The sequence below is a fragment of the Vigna radiata genome, chromosome 8 (assembly GCF_000741045.1).
Source record: "Vigna radiata var. radiata cultivar VC1973A chromosome 8, Vradiata_ver6, whole genome shotgun sequence".
Taxonomy (NCBI): Eukaryota; Viridiplantae; Streptophyta; class Magnoliopsida; order Fabales; family Fabaceae; genus Vigna; species Vigna radiata.
Genome location: NC_028358.1, coordinates 44945482 through 44973435, shown reverse-complemented (window position 1 = coordinate 44973435; position 27954 = coordinate 44945482). Strand labels below are relative to the sequence as shown.

General features: G+C 31.1%; 4 protein-coding genes across 5 annotated transcripts; 1 reads left to right on the top strand and 3 right to left on the bottom strand.

Moving 5' to 3' along the window:
* Positions 1-1660: 1660 nt before the first annotated feature.
* Positions 1661-3487, bottom strand: LOC106771052 (60S ribosomal protein L35). The gene is made up of 4 exons (XM_014656940.2): positions 3360-3487; positions 3154-3289; positions 2885-3041; positions 1661-1881 (listed from the first exon to the last, which is right to left on the bottom strand). Exons 1-4 carry the CDS (start codon positions 3361-3363, stop codon positions 1807-1809), a joined length of 372 nt encoding a protein of 123 aa, XP_014512426.1. The 5' UTR covers positions 3364-3487; the 3' UTR covers positions 1661-1806.
* Positions 3488-7184: 3697 nt separating this feature from the next.
* On the top strand, positions 7185-10036 carry LOC106769844 (caffeoylshikimate esterase). 2 transcript variants are annotated; one of them, XM_014655621.1, is made up of 8 exons: positions 7185-7349; positions 7426-7458; positions 7573-7699; positions 7813-7959; positions 8129-8259; positions 9161-9298; positions 9374-9472; positions 9551-10036. In XM_014655621.1, exons 1-8 carry the CDS (start codon positions 7347-7349, stop codon positions 9848-9850), a joined length of 978 nt encoding a protein of 325 aa, XP_014511107.1. In that variant the 5' UTR covers positions 7185-7346; the 3' UTR covers positions 9851-10036. The 2 variants fall into 2 exon arrangements, with proteins under 2 accessions (XP_014511107.1, XP_022641547.1); XM_022785826.1 differs by having other exon boundaries at positions 7426-7472.
* A 479-nt stretch (positions 10037-10515) lies between these two features.
* Positions 10516-16035, bottom strand: LOC106772043 (spliceosome-associated protein 130 A). The gene is made up of 4 exons (XM_014658183.2): positions 12857-16035; positions 11777-12268; positions 11529-11684; positions 10516-11004 (listed from the first exon to the last, which is right to left on the bottom strand). Exons 1-3 carry the CDS (start codon positions 15869-15871, stop codon positions 11547-11549), a joined length of 3645 nt encoding a protein of 1214 aa, XP_014513669.1. The 5' UTR covers positions 15872-16035; the 3' UTR covers positions 10516-11004; positions 11529-11546.
* A 2977-nt stretch (positions 16036-19012) lies between these two features.
* On the bottom strand, positions 19013-22565 carry LOC106769714 (COBW domain-containing protein 1). Its single transcript, XM_014655444.2, has 10 exons — positions 22260-22565; positions 22114-22179; positions 21820-22000; positions 21439-21635; positions 21127-21177; positions 20925-21016; positions 20253-20380; positions 19871-19962; positions 19627-19731; positions 19013-19476 (listed from the first exon to the last, which is right to left on the bottom strand). Exons 1-10 carry the CDS (start codon positions 22563-22565, stop codon positions 19339-19341), a joined length of 1356 nt encoding a protein of 451 aa, XP_014510930.1. The 3' UTR covers positions 19013-19338.
* Positions 22566-27954: the final 5389 nt, after the last annotated feature.

The window sequence follows — 27954 nt, the reverse complement described above, 5'->3', positions numbered from 1 at the left end:
TTACTAATTTTAAAACAACTTTTATTAAATGAAACGATGTAAGGTATATGAATTTATACTATAAATTTGATCATTTTATACTATAAAGAACCGCCGGGATTTAAGGAATTCCTTGTGAAGCTCACATGTAAATAATTTTAGACCAGGAACAGAGTTGGTTATGGAGTTCACAAGCAAACAAGTTTGACCATCAATGACGACAAAATGAGAATTAGAAAGAATAGTAGTTGCGGCTTAATATCTTCGGTCTTGTGACACTTCTTTTTTCGGATTCTTTGGCCCATCAACCGTGATCATGCCTGGACCACTGTACTTTTGGCCCACTTCTTTCATTACTCGAGTTCACATTTTATTTATTATTTTTCAATTTAATTTGACTAAGTCCTTATGCTGAACAAAAATTGTTTACTTTCACAAGGTTTTGGACAAAGTTTTTCAGAAGATTTTGTAGGAGGAAAAAAGATTCAAGCTTCTACTACAGACTAAATTGACTAACGTACTCTAACTTTAAGTAAGTTAAATAAAGAGTTAATTTTGACTTGCTTTCGAAAAACAAGTTGACATATAAAAAATCCAGTTCATTTTACCTTTTTTATTTTCTCATTCTATAAATATTTAGCAGAAAAATTTAGCCAAGTGTGATTCTATCAAATATAAATAAATGTATATGGAAAATTTTATCTGTGTATGGTTTTGAAATTGCCATAATCATGGAGAAAAGAGACGCTAAGCCGAGAGAAGTTACTTTCATAATTGGCAGATTGGATTGAGAACATACAGTTCAATAGAGATGAGACTGACTATTGGGTGTAGTTAAGGGAAAACGTAAGGTTTGAGTACACCTCATTCACTTTCAATTTTGTGTTACTATTTCTTCACGCTCTAAGCATCTCTGGTACCATACTCAATTTTACTAGCAATCAATTCTTGTTAGCTCAAACAGAAATAACCTACTGAGAAACCAAATTACGAGTTTTGCAAAAAATATCGAAAAATTCAATGCTTTGTTAAGAAGTTTTAACTAATTAAAAAAGTGTAAAAATAATTTTTGACGTTTTTTTTACGTAAAACATATGTTAGCTCCTTATTAATTGCTTCTTATATGTTTATATATGAAAAATACTAGAATTGTAAAAGATTTAATTTCAACAAATGCCAAGTAATTTCAGAAAGGCACATAGTATTTCAATACTACTCGAAAAAATAAAACTAATCACTTTCATTGGTATGTTCCAATGTGACTTTTAACCAATTAAAGTGCCTAACACGCAATATTATTGAGTTCGATCGAAGACTAGTTTCAGTTAATTATATTCAGATTCGTATACATATTATAAAATCCTAAATTAAATTTATAGGATCTCTTAAGTATGCAAATAGGGATGTGCGATCATCTTCCTCCAACACTGTAGCTTGCTTTTGGATCATACACAGAAAATTCTTGAAAATTAGCCATAGGAGAGTTAGTGGGAGAGCACTTAAAGGTCAACGCAGATGGTCTCTTTGCATACATTTCTCAAAATGCATGTTAATGTAAGGGTTGATTAAAAGAAACGTCAAAAGCGTAATACATCAATTTTGAACGAAAACTAAAAAAAAAAAAAAAAAAAAAAAAATAAAAAAAAAAAAAAAAAAAAAAAACTATGCGCATACATCCTCGTAGCTTCGAAAAACCAAACACGAATTTTAACATAGGTAATAATAAATGGTAACTCCAACATGAAACTACAAATCTGAGAGGTATCAAAACTGGTAAAGTATTAAAGGAAGTAAACATCAAATTGATCATTAAGATTTGCTCTACTATTACACCTTGATAGCATACTTCCTCATTGGGAAATAAGTCTCTTTCTTCTTCTCCCTCTCAGTCTTCAATGAAGCCTGCATGAATAACAAAAGAGAATTCTCATGAGAAAACAACTGTCCATCACCACCAAATATAGAGGAAAGACACTTAGAAAAAGGTATAAGGCATTCCCACAACCATGTTAATCTACAATGTAAGAACAACTAATTGATAAAATTAGAGGACCATTGATGCTTATGTTTATGTGCGAGATTTTATACAAATCCTAATCAAGGTTAAATTTCCTCGTGTCTAAAGCTAATTATGTCAATGAAACTCAAAATCACTAGTATTTGTAACTTTTTTGTTTCAAGAACAGATTCAGGAGCAAATAACATATTAGATAACATTTGGAAAGGACAGGATCAGATCAAATTGATCCAATTACTTAGAATTGTATGTAAAGATTGACGGAGACAAGTACGGATGTCGCTACTTTCAATCAGGATAAAAGAACCTTTCTGAAAGACAGACAATCTTAGCATGGGTATTTCAGACAGGCAAACTTCAAAAACAATACACTCTTCCTCTCTAACAAAATTAAACCAGTATTTTAAACCGGCTAGTGTACATCCCAATAACTATAAGAGGTCATTTGCTTCGAAAGAGGAGAAGCAAAATAACACGACCCCCACTCCCGAACAGCGTAGAAAGGGATTCTTCCACATTTCGCCTCTAACAACAGTCCAAAAAACATTGATGATATATAATTGAAATTTGAGCAATACAGGAGAATTATTAAGCACACAAGCAACCATGGAAAAATTTGTCCTAGACGAATTAGAACACTGATAGAAATTGCTCGAGAGTAACACCTCAAGACATACACATTCAAGGCATTACACAAAACGGGCATTCAAAGGAGATCAGGTAGACACTAATAAAAACAAAAGTGGGACTAAAAAAGAACGAATTCAAGATCATCAAAATCAATGCAATCCATTTATTAAAAACTAACAATAAAACATTCACAATAGTCTACATACTTTTGGTAACATACGGTTAGTAGTTCAATAAAGGAATAACAAATGGCATTACCTGGTGCTTGGTAAGCCTTCTGCGGATAGCCCTGGTCTTCTTGGGGCGGAGATCAAGGGGCAAGTACTTCTTGTTCTTGTAGGCATCTCTCAACGCAGCCTTTTGCTTCTGAGAAATCACAGTCAAAACCTGGGCAATCGACAACCTGACCACTTTTCTGCAACCCCAAATTAAAAAAAAAAAAAAAAACATAAGCACAAACACCTCACATGCAAAAAACACAAAAGTACATGACAAACGATCCAACGGAGAAAGACATTAAATTTTACATCTTGGAGAGCTTGTTAGGGGCACCTCCGGTGACCTTAGCAACACGAAGCAAGGCTAGCTCGGCCTTAAGGTCCTTCAGCTGATTCAAGAGTTCAGCTTTCGTCTTCTGCCTCAGCTCGTAAACCTTAATCCTCGCTGCAAAAACAACGCTGTCAGTCACATCAATTAACAACAATGGACAGAAAATAATGCTTCTGGAAATTACCCATCGCTACAATTCCGCGAGCTTCTGCTTCGGCTGCGACTGTATGCTGTAAACCCTAGTGTTAAATAAAAGAGACGAAGCTCAAAATTAGGGTTTTTTTTTAGTTATATAGAATGCTGTTTCGGGATCGGCCAGGCACGGTTTAAAACGGGCCTGCAGTTTTTTCTTGGGTTGGACTAGGAACTCGCAAGGGCGAGGCCCACTTTACTAAATAATGGGCCGATTTAAACATTGTCTACTGCAATGTTTCCAAATATATTTTATAAATATACAAATATTTCAAATATTATTTTTAAATGTATTTACCTTAAATACTAAACTCTAAAAGCATTTAAATTTTAATACACGAAACCAATGTGTGCAGATCTTAAAATGTTAAGAATAAATAGAAAATTATTCATTTTAATTTTAATATCACTAACATTGGCGTTTATTATTGAATTATAAAATTACTCATTTTAATTTGAATTCCAAATTTATTTATTTTTATCTTTTAACTCTAAGGGGAAATTGGATTCCGTTTTGCTACTGTCTTTGACATGTTGCTTCTTCTGTTCTGGACTTATTTATCGATAACTTATTGAATTTAAGAAATCTGATAACTAACCCAATATATAATAATTGAACACTTCTAATTTATTAGATAATATAAAAGAAATTATATTAACTCTTATCTACTCCTTAATTCAGTAATTAATTTTTTAATACTCACATTAATTATTTTTACTTTTTTTATAAAATTAATGACCTTTATTCCATTATTATATGATATTTATATACTTATATGTATTTATTGATATTTTAAATTAGAAAAAAAAATGTATACCATTTCGAAATTGAACATTAAATAATATAATATATATTTTCGTAAAAAGTAATAATTAATATACAGAATAGTAAATGAGCCAGTATGGTTATGTTATAAATTCAATTATAAGTTGAAATTTCAACATTGTATAAAAAACAAAAAAAGGTTAAGTGACACATGAAATAAGAAAAAAAATACATAATCATCAAACTTTAAATTTTATATAATCTTATAATTATCTCACACTGTCTTCTATATAAACTAAGTTAATAAACTAATATAACTCATAGCTTATAAGTTGAAAGCTTAAAAATAAACTAGTTTAAGTAGCTAAGCAAATCGTTTTAGCTTATTGATTTTATCAAATATAATTATAAGACTATTAAAGTAACTTTAATTCATAAAGCCATAAAATAAATTATATAAATAACTTACGAAATTCTTTTCTACGGGTTAAATTAGCTTATAAAAGATTCAAATAAGCTCATAAATAATTTATTGGTTTTTACTAATCACGTTAGAAAGATGAATATTAGAAAATGTTTTTAAATTTAATTAAACTTCCACGAAATTAATTTGTATACACTTATTTACTTATTTATATATTATAATTTGATTTATTTTTAATTGACATGTAACTTTCAATAATAATCTCCAACATAGGAAAAAGATAATTTAATAAAAAGTAAGATAAATTAATTATAGATATTTTATTAAATATCTTTTTAAGTAGTCCCGCAAGTGGAGCTTTAGGTGCATTGTCAGTGAGATGTACCAAAAATTTGAAAATCTTATCTTTTTGTAATGATATTTTTGGTTTTGTCTTGTTTTGTATTTTGAAAAGTTTGTCTTTTGAATTGTGGGTTTGGCCTATAGTTGAACGACAATGATACTTTAACAATTTTTTTTTAACAATTTTTTTACAACGTGTCATTATTTTATTAGTCTGTTTAAATTTATTTTTAAAAAAATATTTGAAATAGATCAACCATAGACTGTCACGTATGCATTGTGATAAAGTTGTCAAAAAAAATTGTTAAAAAAACTTTTTCCGATAATTGAAATGGAACATCCATATGGCAATCATGTCGTGCTTCCAAAGTTACCGTCTTGGCTAAACCAAACTACAGACAAAACAAACACATGCGTGTATTCCTCATCCCCTCAAATTCAAACATTATCTAAAAAATATATATCTCTTTTCTTTAATTATCTTTAACAATCTTTCGATTCAATAGTTTTATATTTTGATAAATTTAAATAACTATTTTATAATTAAATAAGTATATAATCTCTAAATTTAAACACAAAATTATATTTTTTTAAATTTTATATTAATATATTTTAATATCTAAATTTAAAAAATAAATAAATATATTCACTTAATCTAACAACCTTAAATTATTATTTTTATATATCAAATAATATTTCAAGCTAACATTAAAATGAATTTAAAATATTATTTGACACGTCAGAAATAAATTTAATATGTTTAAGTTAAAATGATTGAATATATTTATTTTTTAATTATTTTTAAATAATTAAATATATTAGAATTTAAAATAAAAACGAATTTCAGTTTAATGACAAAGTTTTTGCCATGTACATCAGATGCTTTAAAAGAGTTATCATCTTCGATTATTTTATTCTACTTAAATATAAGTGGCTCTCGTGAAAAATTTAAGTGGTTTAATAAAAAAAAAAATATGCATAATTTGCTTAGTTAAACAATAAAATATTTTAATAATACACCTTTAAGTTTAGTTATAAAACTTTTGAAAGAAGAGTACTTTCACCTTCAAAGTTAAAATAAATGTCATGTGTAGAACAAGATGAAAATGCATAAAAAAAAAAAAAAAAAGTTATTTCACACATTCAATGGAGGCTAGTTTTGTTTGAATTGGAAATTTCACGTGTTCTTCTTTCTTTATTGCAAACCGTGACTGTGCTCATTTTGTTCAATGTGAACATAACATGAATCATTTCAATTCAACATGGCTTCTAGAAATAACCCTTTTTGGAAAAAAAAGATACAAGTGAATATTTTTTTATTTTCAATTATTCCAATACACATTCATATAAATTCTAATATATAATCATAATGACAAGAAATAGCAAAAAATATATAAAGTCAAAAAACATTTGTTTCAACTATATTAGTTCACTTACATTCAATTTTCAAAGAATGCAAAGAGCAATTCAATTATTTAGAGTAAATTAACCCTACATTTAAAGGCTATGATAATTTCAAATAATTAAGGACGAATGTTATGATTGAATTTTATACTTGTGTTTTCATATTTCAAATAAATTAAACATAAGTTTAAAGAATATGATAATGTATCGGACGAAAGTTATCGTTGAAGAATTTGGTTGTTATTTGGATAATCAAGAATATTTAATTATAATACTGTAAAATGGAAATATATAGTTTTGATTGCTTTATATAAAAAATATCGTAAATATACAAAATATTCTATTTATATAATATTCAGATTTGTTAACAAAGAAGTTTTACTAAAGAATATTTAGTTTTAGGTAATTCAAAAAGTGTTTTCCTTTTTATCTCGTAAACAAGTGTAACCAATAATGTTTGTGTTAATGTCAACAAATTAAACATAATTAAGGAATTAATTAATATAATCTACAAAGGAGTCAAAAGAAACTCCTCCGTCCAAAAAAAAAGTCCAACAAAATTAATGCCAAGTTGCTTAATGAAAACACCAAAACGTGGAAATAAAAAAGCACGTCTATTACAGTATTAATTTAGCATAATAATCTAAAATATACATGCATCTCTCTTTGCTGTTTGATCCATTCAACCACCATTTTTTTAGAAAAAATCTGTAAAAACTGAAAAACTAAGGCAATTCTGATGGAGAAGATATTGGAATATAATAAATTAATAATTATGATAATTAGGTAGATATTAATTATTAATTAAGTAGTATAACTAATAATAAAATGTGTGCGGAGCAAGGCTAAGGAAGGAGAAAGTTTGTTTGGTTTATGATTGGATGTTGTCTGGTTTTTTTGGCTTGCTGCCTCTATAAGTGGAGAAACTCATGTCATTCTTTTTCCCACTCTTACGTGTTTCTTTTCCTGAATTTCATGCACTCTAATCTTAAAATCTTTCTCTCTATCGCTCACTTCACTCATCCAAAACAAAACCTTTCTTCATGGTCTCTCTCTTTTTCTCCATCTTTCTATCTATAAATATCATATCTTTCTTCGTAACTGATTTTCTTCTTTCTGCAGGCCACTGAAACCTACGCGATCAAATACGAGGAGGTAACGATCAACATGTGTGTGTGTGTCTGTCTTGTCTTGATCTTGCTCAGATTCTTCAAAACAAAAATTCAAGGAAATATTAACGTGGTTATTTGATTTTTCTACGTTTTTAAGGAACATATACTGAATTCACGAGGGTTGAAGCTCTTTACATGCCGATGGCTTCCGGCTAATAGGAATCCGAAAGCTTTGATCTTCATGTGCCATGGCTACGCCATGGAATGCAGCATCACCATGAACAGTATAATCACGCAATTACCCTCTGAACATTATTCGTTCGTTTTCAATTTTCCAATTTACAATGGAAGTTGATTCTGTTCGTATTAATATTCTGCACTTTTTTTCTGATTGCAGGCACGGGAATAAGGCTTTCACAAGCCGGTTTTGCGGTGTTTGGGATTGATTACGAAGGACATGGAAAATCAGAAGGGGTTCCTGGTCTTGTTATGAATCTTGACAGCGTCATCGACGATTGTTTCCAACATTTCTCCACGATTTCTGGTTTGCTTCTTCTCTATTTTGATGTCAATTTGGTTCCTGCCACTGAGGTTGTTTCGTTGAACATGTTTTCCAACCCATGACGTGGCCGATTTGTCGCTTGGTGAATATGTTTGTCAGTGAAGTTGTCTTTTTTTTTTTTTTTTTGTTCTGTGAATGATTAAAACTGCAGAAAAAGAAGAGTACAAGAACAAGATGAGGTTCTTGATGGGTGAATCCATGGGAGGAGCTGTGGCACTTCTTTTGCATAGGAAAGAACCACAATTCTGGGATGGGGCCATTTTGGTCGCACCCATGTGCAAGGTTTGATCCCTTTTTCTTTTCTTGTCCTTATTCTGTAAATCCACACATGTGATTCCTTTCATAATTACACTGTTAAACCTCTTTTCATGGTTTCTTTCTGGGAATCTTTTCTTAATCTTTCGCCTCAGAATATTACAGGCATCAAAACCGTTTGAGTAGAAAATTGCTTTTACCAGATAATAACTTAAAGAGAGACGCAAAATTATCGACATAAAAAATACAGAATTGGTTTGTGAAACAATCACGTAAGTGATAGAAAGAGATAGAAAAAGATAGTAAATTAGTTTGTATGTCACTCTATCTAGATAAGGCGCATCAGAATCTTTCCTTTTTGTTAATTCAACGCATCAATACTTTTATTATCAATCGTTCTTGTTCTGTATGATTTATAACCGGAAAACTGTATCGCAAGAAATAGATATATGGTTTTGTTTTTATCTAAATTTAATAGAATGTATAGAAGATAAAAGATATATTCTTATATATTAGATTTGAGTTTATTCGTAAGTTAAAAAAATAAATGAGTGGATCCGTTTGACCGATACTAATATTTGACACCGAAGGTCTTTGACTTTTTAAAGCGTTGAATGGCTCTTGAGTAACGCATGGTTCAAGATATTTTTAAGCTAAACCGTTGTATATTATTGTGATGATGCGTCAGAAGCAGAATACGCAGCCTACGTTTTTACTTTAAAAATACACCCACGTTTTGAAATTTTCAAACCCAATGAAGAAGAACCACAACATGCGAATTTAATATATAGGAATATTATTCGATTGAATGATAGTAGAATATAAAAGAGTGAATATTATTTATTTAGCATGCAAAAGAGAAAGAGTTGTTTTGTATATATTTTGTTGATGCATTGAGGTGAAGTTGGTATTTGTTAATAAATTGCAGATTGCAGAAGAAATGAAACCAAACACAATGGTGATTAAGGTATTGAATGCATTAAGCAAAGTTGCTCCGTCGTGGAGAATAGTCCCGGGCCCAGACATAATTGATATTGCCTTCAAAGTGCCTCAAGTCAGAGAAGAGGTATTTCATTAGATTTATTTTTTTTTTTTTTGCAGAAGCTGGGAAGAATTTTGATGCATTATTGTTGTATTGCAGATCAGAGGGAACGAATATTGCTACAAAGGAAGGCCTCGGCTGAGAACGGCGTCGGAACTTCTAAGGATCAGTAGAGAAATTGAGGAAAGACTGCATGAGGTAAATTTGGTGAAGTAAATAAGAAACACTTATTGAATTGAATTTGAATTAATGGAATATGTGGATTTTTTTTGTTAGGTTTCACTTCCTTTTCTGGTTTTACACGGTGAGGCGGATCAAGTGACTGATAAAGCAATTAGCAAACAGCTACATGAAGTTGCTGGAAGCTCTGACAAGACACTGAAGTTGTATCCTGGAATGTGGCATGGTCTGCTGTATGGAGAGCCACCGGAAAACTTGAATATTGTATTCTCGGATATCATTGGGTGGATCGAGAAGAGATGTCAGTTTGGAAATACAAGATTGGAGAGAGAGTTGAAAGAAGAACAGGAACATTTGAAAGAAGAACAGGAACATTTTGTCAGGTCTGATCTCTAGCCAATTTCGAAAACAAACCTAGAGAATAAGGTTATAGCGCACAACATAAAATGAACCGGAAGACCATAATTGTTAGAGCAAAGGGTCGTGTATTTGGGCCTGTGTACAGTTTCAAATCAGTTTATAAAGGAACAAATGTCTCAATTTCCTATTTCAATCCTTATTTAACCAAGTTTTACTCATTTATATACATAAATTTATGACCTTAACGTCACCACTCTATATAATTATTATTTCATTGCATCAGCATATGCATTTTTATTCAGAAATTTATAAAATCACTGTTATATTTCATCTTACGAATTTGAAAAATTATTATTGCAAAACTTAATACACGAAATATTTCACATGTTTAACCATATTAATATATTTATAATATATGAATATTTTTTAAACAACAATTAGATTTAAACTGAATATAAATACTATACAAATTACTATTTAATGGAATCACAACACAATTGACGTTTTCTTGAAAATAAAAAAGTCGATTAATTTCTCCACAATTAATTTATTCCATTTCGGAAACACCTTTATCAGATCCGCAAAAAATTATTACTAGATATGCATCTTTCAGTTACCGTGCTGGCAAAATCTGAAAAGGAAAAAGCAGGCACCAGAAATTCAACAAAACCCCAAATGAGGGCACCACAGTTTCTCAACAATTAAATAAATAAATAAAAAATCTCTAATCATTACTTTCGTGCATAATGTTTGATGATGAATTTTGATAGGTACATTAAATGCAAGCGTTTAATTTTGGAAAACTAGAACTAACTTTTCGTTGAAATGGTAAAGTGATAATCTACACTAAATTTCAAATCCAGTTAAATCAAACATCTCATTTGAGTAAAAGAGAGGGGTTGCTGAGTGAGTTGTAGATATGAAGCGATGTGGCACGTTATCACATCCACAAAGCGTGATAACAGTTAACTAGGACTAATTACAACATAAATTGCCAACTGAGGCTTGTGGGTTTGACTCCAATACAGAGTAGAGTTATCGCCAGGTTCCTTCATCCCCCTCCAATTAAATATGACAAGAAATCACCGTTCCCCTATTAATGAGATACACGAGCTTACTTCACTTTGTTAGTATTTGACCTAGCTGCGGCGGGCAAATGACCTACTAGAAAAACATATTTCCACCATGACCTGCTTGCAACACCAAAACACAGTACAAGACATTCATCAAATCAAAACTCTCAGTAACTAAGCAACTGCAAAATTATTCGTGATGAATTATCATTGTCATCATCTTAGGCAAGACCTACATGGCAACAGATGGAAGTAGTACCAAACAACAAAAATTTTGGACAAGTGAAGAATTTTCCTTTAATTTTTTATTCAGCAGAAAATAAAGAAAACAATCCTCGGCCAAGACTACCTTTAAAAGGAGATAGTCCAGACAAGGGGTTGGAGGGTAGTCCCATTAAAGAAGTTAGCTTGTAAACATGTCTAACAGTAATACCTCATTCTCTCTATTAAGGAAATCTAAACTCTTTTAGTATAAGATCTGCGTTAGAATAGAAAGGGGGGACAAATCCTCATGTTGATAGTGGTCACAATGTTGGAATTATCCATCTCAAATAAAATTACATCTCATGTATTGGTTATAAATCTATTATGACAACGGTAGAACAGTCAGGACCAAAATAGATAAAATTAGGGAACCATACCTTTCATGCAACCATTTCTTAAATAATCTTATTTCTCACTTCCTCGAGTTTCTTCAGTATCTCTCCAGGGGTTCTGTCCAATTCATCAGCGATTTTTCTCTGCAAATCCATTGGCAATGTTGGGAATTGCTCGCATAGATCCCCATCAATAACATCCTACACAATAAAGCAGGACTATCAGAAATTTGAAAAAATTTAATGCCACGTCCAAAAAAGCACAAAAAACAAAAAGAACATATCAGGCATACCTTAACGGGAAAATATGCAGACCTATATGCCATGTGGTCTCTTCCGCACAAAGGTGGGTGATCCTGTCTCATATGCATCTCCAAATGAGAAAAGAAGTCAACATCATCTCGTGAAGTAAAGGCATGTAGAGCACCCACACTTCCCATAACTGTTCCAAATACAATGCACTCTCCACCACCTGGTATGAGAGAAGCCTTTTGCAAGCATGTGACCACATCACCAACATGAAACTGTACAATTTCTTCCACCTTATTGGGAGCTCCATTCAGCTTTCCTTGCTCCCACTTGATCCTACCACCAGTAGGATCTTCTTCTATCTCATCTGAAACATCTTGTGGCAGCCGCACAAAATAGATATTTCCAAACTTGTCTGCGCCTGCCATGGTGTCAAAATCTATGTGGTACGATGCAGTAAGCCACCTTGGAACGCAATCATCGGCAAATATATACAGTTGGTTTTCGTCCCGCCTATACTTGCAGTAATGGAAAGACTGGAGAGAAGAAAGAAAAGAACACAATTAAGTGAAGATTTTATTCAGTGAATTGAAAGATGTAGTGCAGCAGCACACTGTCTATTTGCAAAATTAAGAGAGAATAAATTCACAACAGAAAAGACTTAGTCAAGTCTTTCCAAAATAGTATAATACCCACGGAAGTTTTGTATAAAAACCAAATCAGTGAAACTAATACATTACATTTTGCACCACACAGACAAATTAATGTCACAATCCACAGTTATATCAATCAAATACTACCAGAAAGCTCAAGTCACCCAATGTGGATATTTAACAGCTATGGATTTACCACAATTCTAAAACTGTGGTGAATGCATCCACCGTTATTAATGCATAAATTAAGATACTAATTAACAGTGATAGAAACCCTTCTATGGTTCCACATGAGAAACCAGTACGAATATAACCTACATGTCCAATTGAACTATGAGCTAGAGGTCTTTTGTCTATCGTCATTAATGCATAAATGAAGATACCAATTAGTAGTGATTGAATTCCTTCTATGGTTCCACATGAGAAACCAGTACGAACATAAGCTACATATGGATATAACATAGAACATACCTCTTGAACATCACCAACATAAATTCGATCACGATATGCCTGAATAGAGACAATTGTGTTGGGGAATAGCTTATTCTCACATTTTCTTAACAGACGTCTTTTTCCCAAATCATATAACCTGAGCACAGGTCCTATCCCTGCAAGTAATCTTCCTTGAAACTGACATAGAGCAAGAGGAACACCTTCTACCTGTGTTTTGTGAAGAAGTTCAAGAGATCTTCCATCCTCTACAAACCTATAAATATGAATAAATCCTGCAGTTACAGTCCTTTTGGGCAAAAATTGCAGTCCCTTTGCCGTCCCAACAGCTAAAAGGGTTCCATATTCCTTATCATGGAAATTTACTGTGCATATGCTGAAAGCAGCCTCATTCTCCTGAAGCTCCAAAAGACAAGTTGTATTTCCTGTCCTGGGATCAAGAACTCTGATGCATGAAACCCATTTCTCTGATTCAGCTTTTGGATAGCCATAGTGTTCATCAGAGAGGGGATCATCTTTATCTTCATCATCACCACCATTCTCCATTTGGTCCGCATTTCCAGGACCATTCTCCCCGGCTTGAGCAGCCTCAAAACACTCTTTCCTAGCAGCTTCACGCTCTTCTGCAGTTAATGCTCCCTGATCACTCTCAATCATCACAAGGAGTTTTCGTTTGGGTTGCAGCACAAATTTCCTTGGTGTGTACCTTAATGGAATTACAGTTTCATTGAATGTTTCTCCTAACCTTTCTATGGTAAAAATTCTCAAGGCCTCGCCAGCAACAGCAACTACACCTTCTACACACTGGTCAGATGAAAATGAAGCAGCATATTCAAGGGTTTCATATGAAAGGGGTGTTAAAAGAAAATGTCCTTGGTGAATATAACCAAGCCAGGGTCGACTAGACAAACAAAGCATAGCCCGCTTGCCTCTCACAATGATGAGAAACAGCTTTGGGGCTCTCAATCCTAAGAACCTGGAACGCGAATCAGAAAGCTGACCTGTAACCATGTCCACCACAGTTCTAAACAACACACCATTCTGTAACCCAGCATTCAAGAATAGGCTAGCAGGATGATCTGCACCATCCTCACCACCAACAGAAGCTTGAACTTCAAGAAAAAGTAGAGATTCTGGAGCTGAAGAAACACTCTGAACGCTTAGTGCCTGCATACAATCATCAGGATCCAGTGATAAGATGCGGATGGTCTTGTCATATGAGCCAACTGCAAGAAATCGAGATCTTTGTCTGCCTTCGGGCACTGGAGCAATGTCTAAACAAGCAACATCTCCAGACATTTCATGCTTCTCCACCTCCATCAACTGACCAGTAACATCAACTTCAAAATATATAAGCTCCCCTCCACTGAGTGCAATAACAACCTGAAGCCTATTTGATCCAACTTTTGAAATTGTTCTCTTTCCAGGTGTTCTCCATTCATTAATACGGCCATCCTCCCTGATATGCCTAATACCATTTGGGTGAACCTGCATGAGAGAATCATCTCCTATCAAAGAAACAGCAAGGGAGGGAGTCGTGTCAAGAAACCCACTGTCACTAACTTCTTCAACAGTCTCACCAATGGAAAGCACAAGAGTTGCGTTTGTGAATGACACAACAATGTAAGCATCAAACTCGTCAATAACATTCTTCTTCACAGTCCAAACAGCACTTGGTATACCAGGAAGCTTAGACACAGCCATCTCACTAACTGCTAAACCAGTTCTTAAAATCCTCAAAGACGACCTAGGACCACGTCCACAGAGAGTAAAAATCTGAGGAGTTTCCTCTTCAAAGAGATTACTGACCTTCATATCCATTATTGGCATTAAACTCTCAACCTGGTCAATCCTGACAAGGTTTTTCAGCCTCCTGGGCTGGAAAAACACAGGCGGAAAACCTTCCTCGGTTTCCATTAAAGTGGCAGATGATGCCTCCACATCATCCTCATCACCTATAGACTTAAATTGATACAAAGCATGGTTCCCAAACTCTGAGGCAGCAAATAAGAACCCTGACTTCAGCACACACATCGAAGCAGTAACAGGAATAGTATCAAAATATTTAATCTTCAATTCAGATACACGGTCATTGTTGTGTTCCAATGTGACCTTAAAAATATCCCCATACTCCGTCTGCAGGAGGAAGAAGAACATGCTCTTCAGTTTATGCATGGCAGCAGAGACAATAAGCACGCCACGCTCAGCCGGCAAGTCCTCTCGCCGTGGAATCACAGCCCTAACATCAGGATGACCCTGATTCTTATAAATAACAAAATTTTCAGCACAAACAAGCACCCCGCTAGGGCCATCACCACCCCCAGGAACAGTAACAAGCAAATTGGCCCCATTATCAACCTGCTCGGACCACTTCCGCGAAACATGGTTGAGCCCAAGATCAAGCTCATAAAAGGTCAAATGCTTCTGAGCATCACGAGCAGCATGACCAGTGGAATCCTGGTCGGCCTCAGAGTAGTCCAATTCAATAGCAGCAAAAATAGGGTTCTCAAAGCCACAGTCAACACCGCAAATTGAATAAACTAAAGTGTGCGATTTATGAGCTTCTAAAGGGGAAGAAATGGTTAACCTAGCAGCAGTGTCCCTATTCAAAACATAAACAAGTTTCTGCTTCTCGCAGGCGCCAATCATAACGGCCCTACCCTTTGGATCGATGGCGAGGTACTGACCTGGGACAATTCGGCGGCAACCAGATTTTCCAAAGGTTTCTTGGTGAACTTTGTCGAATACGTTTTTCTCTTTGTTATATTCGAGGATTACGATGCGGCCGGAGTCGGAGCCAACGACGATGTAGTCCTTCTGAGCGCCCATGAGGCGGAACTGAGCGAGAGAGCGAATGGCGCCGAAGATTTCGACGGAGAGGATGGTTTGGATCCGGCCATTGTCGTCGGGACGGAGGAGATCAAGGACCTTGCCTCGGGCGACGACGATTTCCTGGCTCTTGCCGCCGGAGAAGTTGCCGTTGATGGCACAGATGATGCCGGTGGGACGCTGGAGAGTGAGACTGTAGAGATACATGGTGTAGAGTGGTTAGGGTTTAATTTAGGGTTTTGGTTTCAATTGAACATTCACAGTAACAGAGTCGCTGGTGAAGAAGATGGAATAGACTCTTTACGATATCATATCAGTGTGAATAGGCAGAGCGGGACTAAAAACCCTATTTGGGGTTTGGCTACCTTTCCCCCTTCACTTCCATTCTATACACTATTATTAAATATTAAATTAAATATATAATCAAATCACTTTTTAAACAAAGGAAATATAAATGTTTTATTATTTCTTCAGCTCCCCTCGATAACAATTGTTATTATTTTATTTTATTTTTATTCTTATACTCTACTGTGATGAAATACAAAATCCGTTTATCATCCTTAATGTTTTTAGTCTAGGTCACAAACATTTTGTAACTCTAACATTAATCTCATCCAAGTAGCACTTCCAAAAAATATCATTATTGTATGGGATGGATATTTGTAGGGATGGAAAAATGAAACTGTATATATTGTACTGTATTGTTAAAAACTGTATTAAACTAAAAATTAATTTGTTTAAACTGAATTAACTGTAAAATAGTTCAGACAAACTAAACTGTTTTTTGTTTTATCAAGTGAACTATACTGTTTTATCAAATTGAATTGCATTGTACTATACTAGATTGTACTAAACTACAATATAAGCTGAACTGAATTAGTAACTGGATTGTAAATTATATTAAACTATAATATATATAAACTGAACTAAACTACTGACCGAAAATTTTAACTACTATACTATCTTTACTTTTTTTAAAGCAAAAATACTCTTATTAGAAAAAAAAATCACTTAACTATATAAATTAATTAGTTTATGTTATAAAAGAAATTTCAATTTCAATTTAAATATGTTATAAAGGAAAATATCTTGTATTGTTATTGTTGATTGAATCTTCAACAATTGTTAATATCTTTGTCTTGTTAATCTAAATTTTCTTTTATAATAGATTTAAAATTTATAATATTCAGACAACTTGTTTAAATTTTCTTTTATGTTATAAAAGAAAAAAAAAAACCACTTGAGTATATAAATGGTTAATACCTGAAACTTTTATCTAATTCCAATTATATTTTTGCAAATCATTCTGATTAATACCTGAGATTTTTATCTAATTCCAATTATATTTCTGCAAATCATTCTAATTCAGAATTACCATTTCAGTTTCTCGAAATTCCTTTCTTATCCAATTTATAAAAAAAAATAAAAAATCAAGGTATGTATAAGCTTTATTTTGAGACCATTTTTCTTACATTTCATTTAAAATTATTGCTCTATATAAGTTCACTTTGTTATATAATATTTTCGCTTCACCCAAATTAAAACTCTTCAACAATACTAATGCAGATAAAAAAAAAAAAAAGTTAGAATTTGTATTTTCTTTCTATTAAATAAAATCCTACATCCAATTTCATTGATAAACAAAAAAAAAATCTATAATACTCCCAAAATGTTAAAGACAACTTTTTTTTTTATTGGTTATGATGTTCAATTGTTCAACTATCATACATTTGCTCAACAATTAAAAAAAATCAGACAATACAATTAACTGCAGTTTAATGAACCGAAAATTTATTAAGTTCAGTTTTTAAAAACTGAACCATAAAACAGTATATTTAAGTTATAGTAAAAATGGTTCACTTCTTTTTAATATAATATAGTACAATTAACTATAGTAGGTATTTTTTGCCCAGCTCCAGATATTTGTCAGACCAATGAACTAGACAAAAAAACAACTAATAACTCTTAACTGGTTAAGATAGTCGAGGTAATTACAATTGATTGTCAATTAATAAAAATATCAATATAGATCAGATGGATAAACTCATTTTGATGTTTATAAATATATGTTTGACAATAAGGTAAATAATTATGAATACTCGTTTTATTAAATATTATCACACAAAAGTCACTGACTTGATCGTCAGTACCTTTTGCAGGTATCCTCCCACACCATTTGGACAAAACAGAAAGGAAACGAATAATGTAATTTGGATAATAAAAGACGATTAAGAAGTTTGTCCGAACAAAATAACTTTAAATACTTTGAGTAAAAATTCTAAGTCTTAACCCGAAACATTTATATTTAATATATAATAAATATATTAAGTATGAGATTATTACAATCCATATATTGAAAGTAATTTAATAATTAGTAAGACTATATCAACATATTTATCAAATGCCGAAAATACAACTACAAATTTATTTTCTTCTAGTGTTTATAAGAAAAAAATTAATATAGATTTTATGATATTAATAATTTTTTTAATTAATATTTAGACTAAGATGCATATTATGGTATTATTGTGTAATGCATCTTGTTGAATATTAAATTTTAGACTTATGGATAAATAATATATAATGATTTTTTTTTAAATTGGTATATATATAATATTTTTATTAAAATTTAATTTAGTTTCTTGAGTTTTGTTAGTTCAATTTTAATATTTTTTTTAATAATGTTTTAATTTTTGTATTTGATTTTTATATTTATTACTTTGTTCAATTTAATTTTAATTTTTTAAAAATATTAATATTTTTTCTATTTTTAATTTAAAATCAAATCTAATTTTATATAAATATTATATTGATATTTTTATAAATATTTTTAATTTAGAATTAAAGTTAGTTTAAAATTATAATGAATTAAACATATATAGTTTAATGTTAAAATTGATTTAAAATTAGAATGAAAATTTAAAAAATAGGGACTTATACCATAAGTTTAAAATTTTAAATTAAAAGTTCCATAAATTATTTAATAATTTATATGACTTTTAGATTAAAAATAAATTAAATAGTTTACTAAAAATATCAATATAACACTCTGCTCATGGTAAATAAGATGTAAAACATAGTATAGGTTTACTTGGGGATCATGCAACACTAAACACAGAAATTGCTATCATCCGTGGGACTGATAAGTGAAAAAATGCACCACGTGCTATACTTTTGACCCTTCTCAAAGAACACACTACAAAAAGTCGACACCATTTCTACCTCACTATTGTGGTGGTAGATTACGTGTGATAGATTGGTGTGTGAAATTCAGTATGATGGTTAAAATGCTACAGAAGATTCTATTCGGTTTTTACTACTACAAGACTAGATAATTATAGGGGAACCTTTTTAGTAGGTCTAACATCTATTGCTTACATGAATATATTCATGTTCTCATTAATTTTTATCAAGGTTCTTTGATCTGTACAAGTTCAATGTTCTCGGATGATTCTTCTTAACAAAATTTAAGCTCATGAAACAACCAAGGAAAAATAAGTTAAAACTCAGTCACATTTGAAGAACCAAGTAAAACTGAATGTAAAAATGGAACATTCTTCACAATATATATCTGGACGGTCTAAGTGGTATATCGGCATACTCATAGCTTCAACGTGCATCAATGGGCAACGGAGAGATACATACTTCAAAGCAGTGTATGCAGTTTCTTCGTATCATATTAAACATGCCTTGAATCCTTTTTCCAATTCCTTACCATCCAAGTTTTTCCCAATGAATACAATTTTGTTTATCCTTGGTTCATCCGCACCCCACAACCTCTCAGGTGATCCTTGAAATATGTCATGAACTCCCTGTAAAAAAAAAATTGCTTAATTCCACGAAACGGAACATAAATGATAATTGTCAGAGCCGATGGGCAATAACAAACAACAATTAGCCCAGTGGAAAAAATTTAAGGAATTCATTTAAGATCCCTTCACGGTAAAGGAATTTAAGCTTGCCTGAAAGACAAATCTCTCGTTCATTCCTTCAACAGATAGAAGACCCTTCATCCTATAAATGTCTTCACTCCGATCCAGTAACAAGTTACCAAGCCACATGTTAGCCTGAAAAAGATAGCCGTTTAATAGGCAAATGCCAACACTGACTTTTTACATGTACATAAAAGAATGAAAGGCATTCCACAGCCATCCAAATGGAAAATAGAATTTGACACACTTAGCATTAAGTATACGTCATTCTAACCTTCTCAAGGTCTAAGCTCCCTTCACAAACTATGCTGACGGATGACACACCAGGATCGTGAGTATGATCATGAGAGTGGTGATCATGGTGTTCTGTACACAACAAATTGGATATTATTTCCAACAAAGTTAAAATGACATATTCCACAAGCATGTCCTTATGAATGATGAATTAAGAAGCTACTTATTAGGAATTGATCCCTTTCCAAATGCCAAATCTATAGGGAATAATAATTTAAATGTACAGGTTTCCATGTAAAATGTGTAAACAAGTAAATCTAAACTTGTAAGACTCATAAGACCACCAGTACGTTGCGAGTAGAGCTACAAACAAGAATAAAATGACATGTACACGACTGACTCAAGAAAAAAATAAAAGGTACCATGCTTGTGGTCATGGTGATGATCATGGTCATGGTGCTCATGCCCATGGTCGTGGTGCTCGTGCTCGTGGTCATGGCTATGGTCATGATCTTCTTTTGCACCTTCATCATTAATGGAATTCTCAATCCTTGTATAAGATCAAGAAAAAACAAATTATATATCTAGATTTAGAAAGATACAATAATATTAAAGCAGAACATTTGAAATATCCATGTAAGATTATGGATCACATTGCAACAGAGCAAGAAATATGACAATGACACAGGAAAATGAGTACTGCTATGAGCATTGTCGCCGGTGAGGATAATAATTAACATGAATAGTTCTCAGAGTTATATATAATTAGGGACTAGGAATAGTAAACCGACAAAAACAGTTTCAGTATAAGACTAGGATATTATATTTGTTTGAATATGAGAGTGCATAGTGACGAAGGAATCATATGATTAACAAGAAACTCCTTGTGCAGAGAACTAGTGAGCAAAATTTAGATTGCCATTTTCTTAAACAATTCAACATATAATTGTTTATATATGAGAGTGCATAGTCACGAAGGAACCATATGATTAACAAAAAACTTCTTGTGCAGAGAACTAGTGAGCCCATATTTAGATTGCCATTTTCTTGAACAATTCAAATACATTGAATCAGAAACAAGAACAAAAAGCTACCTCTCCAAATCAAAGCCCCCAATGCCAAGAACATAATCCAAGTTAACTTTTCCATATTCTGTCCGCTTTAAGTTGGCCAAGCTGTTTATTTTCTGAATTAATGACAAAGCCATGTTCATTTGGGGCTCAAAATAATGAAATAAAATTCAAATTCAAGCTAAAACTGAACTCATAGATACAATAGGAGGAGATAGACACCAACCCTTATCCGCTGGACCAAAGAAGCAATATCTGGTTCACCAACTAGGTCAGTCTGGTGCAATATAAACAAGAATGTCATTAGCGTACAATATCAGGCATAAAGATAATATACATCACATTCCATAACCTGGAATGTAGAATTTTATTAATAACTTCACATTGAATGTAAGGTTGCCCATGCTACAATAAAAATAATCTACCCTTTAGCAGGTTGGCTAGTTGCCAAATCAAAACCGATATGCCTTAAATAATCTAAATGTTTCATTTCTGCAAAACTAAAGCCACTCCACAACAAAAATAAATTAGCCAATACCTTATTTACGATAATACGATCCGCATATGCAATTTGTTCCACAGCCTCATTGACCACACCTTTTGGCTTAACCTCGTCAAGATGAAAACCAGCATGCTTTGCATCAACTAGAGTAACAACGCCATCCAATTTGACTTCATTAAAAATATTTTCCTCCGCATAAAAGGTCTGGATTATTGGCGCTGGATTCGCCAAACCTGTCGAAGTGCAGAGCACAAACAACAAAACAAGACACTGAGTACAATCATACACTCTCGCAATAACTAATAATAAGTCCATGACATCTTCAGAATAGGCTCTACCAGCTCAAAACCTCAATTCTACACAGTCATAGTACGAAAAGAATTACATACACATGCAAAAACAGAAGTTATTCGTTACCTGTAGTCTCAATAACAATATGGTCAAACTTTCCTTTCTTCTTAGCAACTAATTCAGAAATCATTCGGACAAGATCACCCCTCACAGTACAGCAAAGACAGCCATTGTTCAGCATCATAATATCTTCAGCACCAGCAGCTTTTGCCGCGACCAAAGAGCCATCTATATCAATTTCACCAAACTACAAATAATGCAGAGAGTAAGTTCCTTCTACTAACCAACACATTAACCGAAACAATCTGCACTCAGAGTCACGTAACCATAAAAATTGAACAAACTCCGCAACACGAATACCTCATTCTCAATAACCGCAATGCGCTTTCCATGCTCCGCTGTCAGAATATGGTTCAGCAGTGTCGTCTGTTCGGTTAAAGAAGTTAAGTATTCAGATTCAGCTGTGATTTTACTGAGCAGGAAAGTGAGGGAAACAGGATGGATACCTTGCCGGAACCGAGGAAGCCGGTGATGATGGTTGCCGGAATGCGATTGTCAGGGGGAATTACGGTGGAAACGTCGGAGTCCTCGGAATGAGGCGGCGCAGCGGTGGTGGCGGCGACGGTGAAGCGGCGAGCGGGTCTGAGAGGGAATGGTGCGGAGAGAGAGCAGGTTAGAGATTGGGAACGAGTGGTTGTTCTGCGTAGAAGAGGGAGGAGAGTGGTTTGAAGTGAGAGCGTGAAAGGTTTGGGATTGCGGTAAGCGAGGCTGAAGAAGCTGGATGCTACCTCCGTGAAAGTTAAAGAAGACATGGTGAAGAAGACGAAGATGAAGATGAAGATTAAGAGTGACGAAGGAGAAACAAGAACAGACACAGGGTTTAGATCTTTATGGGATTCTCAATTGCGTATTGGGCCTTAGTAAACCCAAAATACAATAATCGAAGTATTTCTTTCTGCACCTTCATAATTTCAATCTTCATTTGTATAAATGATTGTATTCTAAGATGTATACTCTATACTAATTTTTTTTACATTCTGCAATATACCTTTCTTAATAAAATGTAAAAAATATGTTTTAGATTATATATTTTAAATTATAAAAAATAATATTTTGAATTATATATTTCAAAATAAAAAATATATATATTTAAATTATATAATAAAATTTACATATTACATAATCTAAATTACAAAATTTCACAGTGACCAAAATGGTGAGTTTATTTGCCAAGTCAAGGTTATGTTGAACTTGACAATATCAGTGGTCGTAAATATGCTCTAATGTATTAGGATTGAAATTGCATTTCTTGCTTTTTAAATGATTCAAGCTCAGAAGGAAAAGATCAAAAGTGTTCTGGTATGGGGTTGAGTCATTCAAGTTTTATACAATTTTTTCTAAGTTTCGTTCGGTTGTCGCTTCCAGTCTCTTGTTTTCTGTCCCTAAATATATTTGTTATAGATTTTCTGATGCCAAAGTCAGAACTGTTGTTCGATAATCTAGATGCTATAATAAATGCACACCTAATAAAAGTGATTATCTTTTACCAATCTTAGACTCAATCATAACTTAATCACCCTTAATCAATATTTTATCTTAATCATGACTAAAAGTTTACTTTGCTGGTCATGGTTAGTTGATCTTACCAATTGGCCTTAATAATGTTAGTTTGCCTCTCGATTTCCCGATACGAAAATATTTTTTGTATGGTCAACGAGGATGATTTTTGTCATAATTGGGATAATAAATGTTTTCAAATAACGAAAATTGGATATTGAATCATTGTTCAAACGTTTATTCTAGTTCTTTATTTTAAAAAAATGAAAGCTAGTCATTCTTCTAGTAAGTTTTTTAGTCATTCCTACTTCTTGTTGCATTGCAAAATTTATGACAGAATTATCTTAATAGTAAATAAAAACTTTTGTTAAAGAATGTACTTGAGTGTGTTGTACAACCAATTAAAATATTTATATTGTTACACGATTTGTGTTACTTTTTTTATCCATTATATTGATTTGATATTTTTTAATTAAAGTTTAATCTTTCATTAATGTGATTATTATTTTAATTAAAATATTTTTGTGTATAAATAATTATGAGATTACATGATTAATTTATTATCTTACTTAAAAAAATTGATATATTAATAAATACGAAGTTATATAATTTTTATTATTCCCATTAAAAACTTATTATAAAATAAAGTCAACCCATATTATCATTTATAACTATTAAAGCTTTAGTTTTCTATTTATATCTTGATATAATGTTAAAACAAGTAAAAAAATTATCACCACATGAGATAATGGTCATATCATTCAAATTAATAAAAATTGGTGTCAAGTGATTAATTTAAATTAATGATTTTTTTAACTTAATAAGCCAGCAAGTTCTAATAAAAGCACAATTAAAAATATTTAAATTATAAAAGACTAGAAATTTAATTAAGTTAATCAAATAAAAATGTTAAATGAAATTCACATGTATTCCTATTAAATGCTTTTTTTTTCTTCTTTTCTCTATATTTGTTTATGATGTTTTTTTTTTAGAAACTACTCTGTTTTTTTTTTCGATATATACATGGAAATACATATGCTAGATGTGTATTTATTTATTAAAATAATTATTTTGTTTTAAAAAATAATTAAATTCAAACTAAAAGACAGTTAAAAAAATCAATAAGATACTTATTTTAGTTTAAAAGTAATATTAATAATAAAAAATAGTTGCTTTTATACAATTAATTTACATTATATAATTGCTTGTTTTTCTCATTTATAATTTTTTTTTGAGTTATCTGAATAAATAATTTTATGAAACACTATTTATATTTCATATTTTAGGTCATCGATTACTGTTATTAAGAAATTATTCATCAACTTGATATTTTATATTTCGTAATACGTAAAAATAACTAAACAACATCTCTTAACAAAATAATCATCACATAATCAATTTAAAAATATACAGATTCTGTACTTAATAATTAAGATATAACTGAAAATATTAAAATTAAAAAATCAGTTGAAACTTATTTAAGTTTATTAAATGAAAACATTAAATAAAATTTATACATCTAAACAAGTGTTAAATAAACAACATGTAAATATAATCAGATGAACAAAAAAAAGTGCATGAAATAATGCAACATGAGAGAGCCCCACACACATGTATATATATATAGAGAGAGACCGAAGAATAATGGTAAGTGAGCAGCATAGAAAATTTCGATCTCAATCTCAATTCATGTTTTCGTTGTGGTTATATTGTATTTATAAGATTTAAACGAGTGAAAAAAAGAATAACGTGTACACAGAACTCTCTGAATGGTTTTTATTAATAAAAGAAAGCATAACAATAATATTTAAAAAATAATTATACAGCAAACTATGATATTATCTTGTTAGCAGGAATATAGTAAAAAACATTGAAAAATAATAAAATAATACTATTTCGACAAAATAATAAATTATTATAAAAATTTGTTTTTAATTACTGTATTTATTTATGAACTTGTGTTTTAGTCTTATAATTTTAAATTGATAAATTAGTTCTCACGGATACAAATTATACTTTATATTGTATTTAAATATTAAAAAGTTAGTACATATATGTTTTGTTAAATTAAAAAAATCACTAATTAATTCCAGTATATGGATTAAATTTAATTTTTAGAAACCAAAAGCATTTTCTCGAATTAATTTATTAAAAATCCTTGTAATTTACATTACATAATTACATTGCATTTTTAGTGATATTTGACAATTTGCTTGTATAGCCTTATAACTAGTTAGACAACAACCTCTTTAATGCTTACATTTAGTTGTTAGGTGTATAAATAGGCCACGAGGTCGACCGAGAACCTATGGTTTGATAACAAGTTTAGCATGACAGAAAAAAAGTATCAATGGTTTGTTCATATGTACAATATGTATAAGTGTTAAATATATTTTTAGTTCCTATATTTTAGAACGATTTTGATTTTAGTCCATTTTTAAACTATGATACAATTTAGTCCTTCAACTTTAGAAAATTCTGATTTTAGTCTTTTTTACCAATTTTGTTTTAACTTTATTTGTTATTTTAAGCACGTTTATCAGTTAACATTGAAACAAAAATGTGCCAAACAGTATAAACAATCCAAATGCTATAATGAAACGTGTTTGAAATAACAAATAAAGTTAAAAAAAATTGGTAAAAAATACTAAAACCAGAGTTTTCTAAAGTTGAAGGACTAAATTGTATCATAGTTTAAAAATGAACTAAAACCAAAATCGCCTCAAAGTATAGGAACTAAAAACATATTTAACCCTATTTATAATTAATTTTAAACTAATAATAATAATAATAATAATAATAATAATAATAATAATAATGTATTTTTTATCAGAAGGTTGACTATACAATTTTCTTTTTATTTTGTGATTTCATTTAAAGGTGGGTTACACATATGTAATGTGTAATATTATTTTACTTATTTATATATTTTATTTTATTTTTTATTTTTACCACATGACTCGGAATTATAATAGAATAAAATTGAATGGTTTATGATTATGCGTTTGTATTTTGAATAGAATTGTCAAAACGAGTAATCTGGCCCGATCCGACCTGATCCACCGCAAGTTGGTTACTTAGTGAGTCAACTCAACCCGGTTTATTTATTAGTGAGTCAGAAAAATTCGATTCCGGTCTTACTTAGGTTGGTGAGTAAACAGATTGACTCACTGACTCACTTAATTTCACTCTCAACATGTCTACTTAATTTTGAAAATAGGAAACTTAAACAATTATTTTAAGCAAAAAAATAAAAAATATTTCTTTATAAAACTAAAATTAACTTTTAATAAAATAAAATTAGATAGATGAGTTGGTGGACCAACTCGGTCAACTACAAATTTAATCTGCATGAACCGGATTTAAATGAGTCAGATTAAAATTTTACTTGCATAAAAAAAATACAATTTTTTCAAATTCAACAGCTCGAAAACCGTGATGAACTGAATTATCCAGCCAACTATGACCCATTTTAAACTGATTTTACATATTAAATATCGCTTCTTCTTTTTCCATCATATTGAATTAAAAGGTTGAAAGAGTAGCTGGGTAGTTCTCTCGTATTTAATAAAATTAAATAAGCAAGACCCAATAGAAAATTTATGAGGGTTTCTGACAAAAGTAATAATTAAACTGGTCCCATAAATTTTACATATTCTAATAGAGGTGTAATTACACAATAATACTTGTGGAAATTTACATGACTAAGTGTTACTGCGAGCATATAAAATTCAATTGTTAGACATTAAATAAAATATTCATATATATTATTTATTTTTTAAAATAAAAATAAAAAATAGAAAACCAATGGAATATAACAATACTTAGTTGTTATTTAAGGTGAAATAAATGATCATCAAGGGTTTATCTTATTAATAATTTTCTAATTTTTATGAGGACTCTTAAGATTATCAAACATCTCTTTTGTGGTGTCTATCTTTATGTACTTGTCTATCTATTTACAGTTCTGTAAGTCAATTTTTATTTTTCAATTCTATGGTTCTATAACTCATCATCATTGATAATATCATTCTCTAATTTTTTATTTATTTGTATATGTTAATATAATTTAACCGATAGCATGACTCGCATGCTTTAATTTGATCGATAATTCATTCAGACTAAGAATAATTTTCATCAATATATGTTGTGTACATAAACTCTCTCTCTCTATATATAGATATATCACTTTTATTTTTAGTTCTTTTAAATTAAAGAAATTATAAATGATGTATTCTATGTTCAATTAAAAAAACTCAATGAAATATTTATTGTGCCATTTTTAGAAAAAATAATATATTTCCTTTTTAAAAAAATTGTATATAAATGAATATTACATTTTGCTTACAATAAGTAAAAAATTGTATAAAAAATAAAATAAAATTACAATCTATATATTTAAACAATACAGAAGTGTGATAATACCGGTTGCTAATTATACCTAAACTAAATATCAATGTTTAAATAATGTTCTTTAACCTCAAATTTCTGTCAGATTTAAATTTAAAATTACATGTAATTAATTATGTACCACTTAATAATTTTGAAGAAAAATTCATTAATATTACCATTTATATGTTAAAAGAAATGTTGTTATTTTAGTTCGATCCAATTTATCCCAAATTATTCATTTATTAAGTTAAT

Coding starts and splice junctions, on each gene's coding strand:
- LOC106771052 (XM_014656940.2), bottom strand. Junction 3,042..3,153: donor CCTAACAAGCTCTCCAAGAT/GTAAAATTTAAT, acceptor TTGGGGTTGCAG/AAAAGTGGTCAGGTTGTCGA. Junction 1,882..2,884: donor GAAGGCTTACCAAGCACCAG/GTAATGCCATTT, acceptor TTATTCATGCAG/GCTTCATTGAAGACTGAGAG.
- LOC106769844 (XM_014655621.1), top strand. Junction 7,960..8,128: donor ACATTTCTCCACGATTTCTG/GTTTGCTTCTTC, acceptor TTAAAACTGCAG/AAAAAGAAGAGTACAAGAAC. Junction 9,299..9,373: donor TGCCTCAAGTCAGAGAAGAG/GTATTTCATTAG, acceptor GTTGTATTGCAG/ATCAGAGGGAACGAATATTG.
- LOC106772043 (XM_014658183.2), bottom strand. CDS start 15,871: ATGTATCTCTACAGTCTCACTCTCCAGCGTCCCACCGGCATCATCTGT. Junction 12,269..12,856: donor ATGTTGGTGATGTTCAAGAG/GTATGTTCTATG, acceptor TCTTCTCTCCAG/TCTTTCCATTACTGCAAGTA. Junction 11,685..11,776: donor CTGCATATTTTCCCGTTAAG/GTATGCCTGATA, acceptor TTTATTGTGTAG/GATGTTATTGATGGGGATCT.
- LOC106769714 (XM_014655444.2), bottom strand. CDS start 22,565: ATGTCTTCTTTAACTTTCACGGAGGTAGCATCCAGCTTCTTCAGCCTC. Junction 21,636..21,819: donor TATTGTTATTGAGACTACAG/GTAACGAATAAC, acceptor GCACTTCGACAG/GTTTGGCGAATCCAGCGCCA. Junction 19,732..19,870: donor GGAGCTTAGACCTTGAGAAG/GTTAGAATGACG, acceptor TATCTTTTTCAG/GCTAACATGTGGCTTGGTAA.